Here is an 8818-nt window from a genome sequence, read left to right as displayed (position 1 = left end):
CTCCGCTCGTGACATGGTGACCGGTAACGAACCTTCACCCTTCAAAGCTTTCTCACACTTTTGTTGTATTAACACCGCTTCCATCTTTACCTTCCATAACCCAAAATCGTTATCTCCGGTAAACTTCTCAATATTAAACTTCTCAATATCCCACTTCGAACCCATGGTAATTGATTATCCTTTGACCCTTGCCCCACGGTGGGCGCCAATTGTTGCGAATTCGATGAAAAACTCACACCAATAACAACTTGATGTGTGGAGCAAGGGATAATTAAGCAACCAAAATCAAAGTATATGGAACAGTTATAATCACAAGCCAAAAGTAGAAAACAACAGCGAGAGAAAAGGAAGAGAGAACACAAAGAATTTGTTGACCCAGTTCGGTCCAAATTGACCTAGTCTGGGGGAGAGAGCAGCCCTCCGTTCCACTATATGATGAGTAACGTTACAAAGAGATTTCAATGGGTTAGAAGAATAAGTCTCCCGCCTAATTCTACCCAAATCCCAGCCTCTTCCCGTAACCAAGAGACTCAATCCTAATAGTGTTTCCCAAGGTGAATCAACCCTCAAACCCTAGTCTTTGTTCCAAAGAGACAAACTCTATACAAACCCTAGATTTGTTGTTGCCTTTCTAAACCCTTGTTTCAGCCCCCTCTATCTCAAGGTTTACACTGATACAATGTCTATATTTATTGTAAAAGAAACTCCCATAAAATTGTAACAAATCTGGCCCAAAAATACGTTTCTGAAAAATAACAGCACGCAAAATCGGCCACCAATTTTTCCAGAACAGGAAGCCTCCCAAAAGGCAGCCAAAATCGGCCACCGATTTTCCAAATCGGCCACCGATTTGTACTTTCAGCAAACATCAATGTTGGCCTCCAAACTCAAATTTTGAGTCACTTTCACAACACTTTTTATATATTCTTTATTTAATTTCAATTTCCCAATAATCTCATCTTATAGCTTAAATGGGTAACACATGTTTTAATAATGTTCGTAAACAAGTATTAATTATATTTTATGACATGATGTGATTGTAATTGTAGTGTACGTACTAACTAACTTATTGGACACAAATAGATATGAATACGAATTTATTGGGAAAATAGTCAAAGACATCTCCGACAAGATCAATCGTGTAATTTTACATGTAGCCAAATAACCTGTTAGATTACAGTCCCGAGTACAACAGGTGAAACTGCTTCTCGATAAGGAATCTAATGAAAAGGCTAACATGATAGGACTTTATGTTACTGGAGGCTTGGGAAAATCAACACTTGCAAAAGCAATTTATAATTTCATTGCTGATCAATTTGAAGGTTTATGTTTTCTTCATGATGTGAGAGAGAATTCAGCTAAAAATAACTTGAAACATCTCCAAGAGAAGCTCCTTTTAAAAACAACTGGATCAGAAATTAAGTTAGATCATGTTAGTGAGGGAATTCCAATCATTAAGGAAAGACTATCTAGAAAGAAGATTCTTTTGATTCTTGATGATGTTGACAGACTGGAGCAGCTAGAGGCTTTGGCTGGAGGACTTGATTGGTTCGGATGTGGAAGCAGAGTAATCATCACCACGCGAGACAAACACTTACTAACCTGTCATGGGATAGAAAGTACGCATGCGGTAGAAGGGCTATATGGGGAAGAAGCTCTTAAATTGTTAAGGTTGATGGCTTTTAAAAATGGCAATGTTCCTTCCAGTTATGATGACATTTTAATTTGTGCACTTAGTTATGCTTCTGGCCTTCCATTAGCTATAGTAACAATAGGCTCCAACTTGTTTGGAAGGAGCGTAGAAGATTGGAAGCGTACATTGGATGAGTATGAAAAGATTCCCAATAAAGAGATCCAAAGGATACTTAGAGTAAGTTATGATGCTTTGGAGGAAAAGGATCAAAGTGTGTTTCTAGACATTGCTTGTTGCTTCAGAGGGTGTAAATGGATGGAGGTCAAAGAAATACTTATGCTCGTTATGGCCATTGCATAAAACATCATCTACGAGTGTTGGCTGAAAAATCTCTCATACACCATTGGGAATATGACAGTGTTTTGAAATTTCATCATGTTGGAATCACATACCAATATGATTTTTTTGTGACATTACACAACTTGATAGAGGACATGGCTAAAGAAATCGTCCGACAAGAATCACCCAACAGTCCTGGAGAACGCAGTAGGTTGTGGTTTCACGATGATATAGTTCAAGTTTTAAAAGAAAATATGGTGAGTAAAATTAATATTCATGAACAATTTGTTATTTTAGATTTAACCATGACTTTGATCATTCTAGACTTATATATGACCATCTCATACTAGTTGATTTTCTTCACTTAATTATCTATTTATTATTTGTATTGTGGTTTATTCTTTTCTTTATTTTTTGTTTTTTTTAAAAGGGAAGTAGGAACATTGAAATGATATATTTGAATTGTCACTCAACGGAAACGTAATAGAGTGGGATGAAAAAGCCTTCAAGAAAATGACAAATCTTAAAACACTTGTCATTGAAAATGGTAATTTTTCTAAAGGTCCCAAGTATCTTCCATGTCCTTCGAAGTCTCTATCATGTTTGTCGAACAAGGCAAGTGAAATAATTTCATTTGCCATTTGTGTATATTTTTATAAATTCATAATGAGTATATTGTCTACTTTTTATTTATCTGTGTTGCTCCTTTTTTGTTTATGCAGAAGTTCGAGAATATGAAAGTCATGATATTGGACCATTGTCAACACTTAACCATTATATCCGATGTCTCAAATCTTCCAAATTTAGAAGAGTTTTCGTTTCGAGGTTGTAAAAATTTAATTACAATTCACAATTCTATTGGGCACCTAAATAAACTTGAAATCATAAGAGCAATAGGTTGCTACAAGCTCGAGAGTTTTCCACCCTTACTGCTGCCCTCTCTTAAGAAATTGGAACTCTCTCATTGTACGAGTCTCTAAGAGTTTTCCAGAATTGTTATGCAAGATGATAAATATAAAATATATTGTGTTATTAGATACATCCATAGAAGAATTGCCATTTTCATTTCAAAATCTCAGTGAACTTCATGTCTTACAAATATTTCTAGCTAGAATGTTGAGGTTCCCAAAACATAATGATAAAATGTATTTTATAGTGTTTTCAAATGTGACAGAACTTACTCTCTTCAATTGCAACCTCTCAGACGAATGTCTCCAAACAGTTCTCAAGTGGTGTGCTAACGTGAAAAATCTAAACTTATCGGTTAACAAGTTCAAAACTCTTCCTGAGTGCCTTAGTGAGTGTCACCAACTTTGGAACCTAAATGTTGAGTGCTGCTGGTCTCTTGAGGATATTATAGGGATTCCACCGAATCTAAATTACTTTTCTGCATTGAGATGCGAATCATTGAGTTCCTCAAGTAGAAGAATGTTATTGCGTCAGGTTTGTTGTTTTAGCTTGCACTATTATTTGATATATAATATTTCATGTAATCTATATTGTAATATATCATATGCTAAACTAACAGAAACTACATGTGGCTGGAGGCACCAATTTTCGTTTCCCAAACGGAGCAGAGGGGATCCCAGATTGGTTCGAGCACCAAATCAAGGGAGACACAATTTCTTTCTCGTTTCGTAAAAACATCCCTTCTATAACTTCGATTCTTCTTTTTCCGAGATCTATGCAGATTCCAAGAATCAATTTGTTTGTCAATGGTTATAAATTGGAAATAAATGACAGATTAAATAATGGACAAACAAATTATTTACAGTGTGGTTCTGGCATGATGGCGAGTTTGGAGTCGGAACATGCATTTTTGTTTGATCTGAAATTGGAAGAACAGCTTAAATTCGAGTTGGAAATGGACAAAGCACCTCTAAAAAATGAATGGATTCATGTAAAGCTGATTGTGGATGAGTTTAGTTACACGATGGTGGATGCTTTTAGAGAGGATGAGATTCAAATATTAAGGAGTGCACAAATGGGAATCCACGTGTTGAAGGAAAAATGCAACACAGAGGAAATTATAGCAATACTTCATTATCACAATTTGAGCCTTCTCTGAAAAAGCAAAAATTGGTGGAAATTGGAGTTTCAGAGACAGAAATTTTGCATCAGCAACATCTAGCAGCTTTATTGTCAGGAATGCAGAACTTGGTGCTTACTGAAACAAAAGAAAAATAACACCAAGGCTAAATTCCTTGGTCCAGGTACATCATTATCATAATTATAAACTGAGAAATTGTTTTTAGTTATTATGATGTACTTGAATTTAAGAAGGATTTTGTTATTTGTTTGTTAGACTCTTGAAGATTGTAGAGACGCTTTATCGTCACATCTACAAGAAGACACTGAGAAGAAAGATCAAATTAATGTTGCTGCCGAAAATTGTATTAAGAAGTTGAAAGATGAGTTTCAAACAAAAATGAATGATGATTTGCAGACACAAGTAATACTAAAAGGTGCTCTCCTAGAGGCCTTGAAATTCATGAACAGATCTTTGCAATTCAAACAATCCCAATTGAAAGTAGAGCAAGAAGTTAGAGAAGTTTTGAAAGTACTTGGATTATTGCCCTCTCTGTCCTATGCCGAGGTAACACGTTTAAACGTTTTACTTAAGTGAACTTGTCTGTCGTGCATTTAATCTTTAGAGATGCCTATTCTTTCGGAAAGCCATCACGAAAAGGAAAGATAATAATTTTTATTGGTGCATCAGGTTCTGCAGCAGTTGAAAGATAAGGCGTTGAAGAGAGCAGGTTTGACAGAAAAGGAAGTGCTAAAATTGATTGAAGAAAGAAGGCAAGCTAGGATTAATAAGGATTTTGCCAAAAGTGATAGCATTAGAACTGATCTAACTGCAAAGGGTATTGCACTTGAGGATGTCGACAACAAAATGATTTGGAGGCCATGCATCCCGAGTAAACCACTTGTTGCACAAGCTGTTTCGACAGACAACAAGGTACCCGAACTAGAAGAAAAGCTATCAACACTCGCGGTGAGTCAAAAGGGGGAGGAAATACCTGCTGATCGAGAAGGGAAGGGATCACATGCATCATCATCAACATGAAGGTTGCATTAATACCCCTGTATAGCTATATGATTAATATAGAACTATGTCATAACTTATCATTGCTATAACCCTAAGCTTCAAGATTGTAGATAAATTTGAGGTTACCACCAGTTTTATTCTTTCTTTTTTTGTTAGTATTTTTGAAGTCCTAACTCAGGGTTAGTTTTACTGGCTGTGACAATTATATGGATAGTTTGCGCCTTCATTTACGTGAAATTTCATTTTATAGTTTGCGCTTTTATTTACATGAAATTTCAAAAAGCAATAGTCACAGTAGACCTAAACTTATGTATACAAATCAATATAACCTTCAACTTTACTGTATTGTTTGTTACAGTGAGGAGGAAATTGTTGAGTTTAGAGTAAGGATTGGAAAGGTTTAGTTGATTTGTTGGAGGTTTATGGTCCGAATTAAGGCTGTACATTTTTTTTTCACATGTTCTTTTAGTTCTATTTGAGATGTGTCAAATGTCAAATTTGAACATATCTTTTAAGTTAGATTTGAAACTTTGAGACTTTGTTTGAGAGTTTGGAGGGGAGGGGAATGAAGGACTTTGGTGGGATAGAAATATAGGAGAAAATTGAGATATATTTCACATTTTTTGGAAGAGTATTTTTAATAAAGAGTGATAAATTAATGCTTATGATTAATATATTTTTAATTTTAATAATATTATACAAGATGAGTCTTGCTAACCATTGCTCTCATGACAATGGTTAAGGAAGCCAAAAGTAACATGTTTGCATTGGTTCCAACCACATTTTGACTTTTAAAAAGTTAAATTTATCACTTTTCACCATTTCCCAATACAATATTTCTACTTTTATCCCCTTATCCAATGCCCCAATTTCAATGGTTAGCATTCTCCTAACAAGATATATTAAATTTGAAGAATTCATATAAGCCCTCCAAAAACCCTTCTCCAGGACAATTTTTTAGTTCCCCTGGATGAGGAGAATTTCATATTTTGATGAAAAATAAGTCCCCAAATCCCCTCCTCCCAATATCTTCTATTTATTCATCTTACTCCTTCCTTTTTTATTTTTCCCAAACCCTTCCCTCCCCTTCAAACTCGCAACCGAAGCCTGAGAGTATGACCCTTCGTTGGACCCAATTTTTCATAAACCAAGAATTTAAAAAATTTATTTTTTGGAGGTCGATTTATTTATGAGGTATGTTATTTGAACAACTTTTTTTCTGAAAAACTTAGGGGTCGTTTGGTGCACATTACAGTAGATAGGATATGATAAAATTATGGCTTAATTAATGATTTGGTCCCTTAACTTATTTGTTGGTTACATTTTGGTCTCATAAGTTATTAAAGTTGCAACTTGGTCCCTTAAGTTAGTACCTCTGTTAGCCAATTAAATCCTTTATGTTAACTTTTGTCAAAAAACGTTAAAATTCATCATCAAACTCATAAATTCATCACATTCATCATCTTCATCATCTCTCTTCATATCCTTCATCAACAAACCCAGAAAAAAACTCATTTTCATCATTGCTCGACAATATAAAAAAAAACAGACAAACAAAACTTAAATAATAAAATAAAAAACTTAAAGTAATAAAATCAAAAGAAAACAACAACAATTCATAGATCTTGCCCAATTGAAAGTCTTTATAATTCTCGTAAAAGCAAAGTTTTTGGATCTCTGAACATTCCAAGCACCACCGCCACCACCATTTGGAAGAGGAATAGCTACTTTGAATCTTTAGCTTGGAATCAAAATCATATCCATTTCCACCATTGCTCGGCTACCACTCTTTCATTTCTCTCAAAATTCACAAATTTTTGGGTATATCCCTTATGGTATTCAAATAAATAAATATTGTATGTGCTTTTTTTAATTGGAGTTTGAATTTCTCTCAAATGAAAATTTTCACACAATGGTGATGGTGAGATTGAGGAAGTTGCATAAAATATAGAGAATTTGGGGTTAAGGGGGTTTTAAATTTGGGGAAAAGTTAATATCAAATTTTAAATTGGATTATTGGGTTTCTTGAAATTTTTAAATTTTTCTAGGTTTGTTGAAGGTCTTGAAAGGAGATGATGAAGGTGATGAATTTTCTGGATTTGATGATGAATATGATGAATTTCTGAGTTTGATGATAAATTTTAACGTTTTTTGACAAAAGTTCACATCAAGGATTTAATTGACTAACGAAACCAAAATGAAACCAACAAATAACTTAAGGGATCAACTGATTAATTAAGCCTAAAATTATCCTATCATATTTAAATCTTTTGTTTTGTGCAACAATAGGGAATGATAAATTAAACCTACTGTCTTTCCTATCATATTGACTCTTTGTAATTTTAATCTTGAGTTTAGGCTGAATTAACAACCTGATAGCATAAACCTTTTTTTTTTTTTTTTAACAAGCCAAAATGGAATATAATAGATCAAAAAGAGTGATTCATCTTGCACAAGACGTGCAAAAGAGAACCACTCAAACCAACTTCCAATCCCCAACCCTACACCACCACGAATGCCTGAGACCATTCGCCACCACAGGGAACTATCACACCACCCTTCCACCAACTGACCTCCAACCTCCCCGTACCTAGCCTTTAGAACTCGATACCATAACCCTTCCTTATCTAACAACATCCTCCAACACCATTTCCCTCAAAGCGCAATATTAAATTCGCGCAGCCTCCTCACATCTAGCCCTCCATACTCCTTTGGTAAACAAACTGAGTTCCAATCGACCCAAGCAATAAAACAAATTATACCTGTGGATGCCTTGAAAAAGGAAAGAAAGTAAACCGGAAGAGATGACATGACATATTTCAGGAGAATCAGGTGGCCTCTGAAATAAAGAAACTTGCTATTCCAAGACGACGATCGACTAGTAATACGGTTCAACATAGGTTGCCAAAACTCCAATCTCCGGAAATCACCCCCAATAGACAGCGCCCCAAATACACAAAGGGAAATGTTCCCACACGGCAATTCACTCTCACTATTGTCCATTCTTTGTAATCTTTAGTTAACAATTTGTGTTCCTAATTTTGAGCTCGCACATTTATATTTTCTCCAAAATAATTAAGTATCATGTGTTAATAATCTTCGACCACCAAAATTTTCCCCCTAATTCATCGTTGCTTCAGTTTGCTTCTCGATTGGAATTTTTTAAAGGTATAAGCAATATTTGTTCGTTTTGATTGCTTCCTAATTTTTGTTGTTTTTTTATTTTCTACGGAAAGATTTTTTTTTCCTAATGTTATGTACAATTCTCAGAATAATTATAGGCAAATACAGATGTAATCCTCTTTCTTATCTTATCTTATCATGTGTGCACCAAACACATGACATAATACATGTTTATCGTGTCACTAACCTATCTTTATCTAACTTTTTATCATATCTTCTTTCTATCCTATCATCGCACTAAACAGACTCTTTTGGGACAAAAAAAAATACAAAAATTTAGTCATTGACACGAAAAACAAAACAATATCGAAAGAAAGTAAAAACACAATAGTATGAGAGAGAGTTTTTTAAAAAATTGTAAAAAAAAATAGTTGTACAAATATCATTTTTTATATAAAATGGGAGTCACCGTAATCAATTTTTCGAAAAGCAAATATGCAGAAAAGCAAATGATATCAAAAAAAATATTATGAAATTACAAAACAAAATAATATTGCAGAAAAACAAAAAAAAAATAAAAATTGCAGAAAAGCAAATGATATCAAAAAAAATTAATTTAATATAAAAATTGATCAAATAACCCCTAAAAACTAACAAAACAGTAAATCATA

General features: G+C 34.2%; 1 protein-coding gene and 1 pseudogene across 2 annotated transcripts; both read left to right on the top strand.

Annotated features, from left to right (window-relative positions):
- The first annotated feature begins 971 nt into the window (after window positions 1–971).
- LOC146917330 (disease resistance protein RPV1-like) lies at window positions 972–2600 on the top strand (annotated as a pseudogene). The gene is made up of 4 exons (XR_015016662.1): window positions 972–975; window positions 1050–2229; window positions 2403–2541; window positions 2588–2600. The product of XR_015016662.1 is annotated as a disease resistance protein RPV1-like (transcript).
- A 1681-nt stretch (window positions 2601–4281) lies between these two features.
- LOC146917329 (cysteine--tRNA ligase 2, cytoplasmic-like) lies at window positions 4282–5334 on the top strand. Its single transcript, XM_085719145.1, has 2 exons — window positions 4282–4568; window positions 4692–5334. The coding sequence occupies exons 1-2, from the start codon at window positions 4401–4403 to the stop codon at window positions 5040–5042; spliced, it is 519 nt and encodes a 172-aa protein (XP_085575271.1). The 5' UTR covers window positions 4282–4400; the 3' UTR covers window positions 5043–5334.
- Window positions 5335–8818: the final 3484 nt, after the last annotated feature.

This window comes from Medicago sativa, chromosome 6 (genome assembly GCF_051527215.1).
Source record: "Medicago sativa cultivar Bolivia chromosome 6, Bolivia_mono, whole genome shotgun sequence".
Lineage (NCBI taxonomy): Eukaryota > Viridiplantae > Streptophyta > Magnoliopsida > Fabales > Fabaceae > Medicago > Medicago sativa.
Note: the sequence above shows the minus strand (reverse complement) of the source record. Positions and strands in the feature narration are given on the sequence as shown.

What these genes read in the sequence shown, in the direction of transcription:
- LOC146917329 (XM_085719145.1), top strand. Translation starts at nt 4,401, where the DNA reads ATGAATGATGATTTGCAGACACAAGTAATACTAAAAGGTGCTCTCCTA. An exon ending in CCTCTCTGTCCTATGCCGAG is followed by an intron (nt 4,569 to 4,691) that starts GTAACACGTTTA and finishes TTGGTGCATCAG; the next exon opens with GTTCTGCAGCAGTTGAAAGA.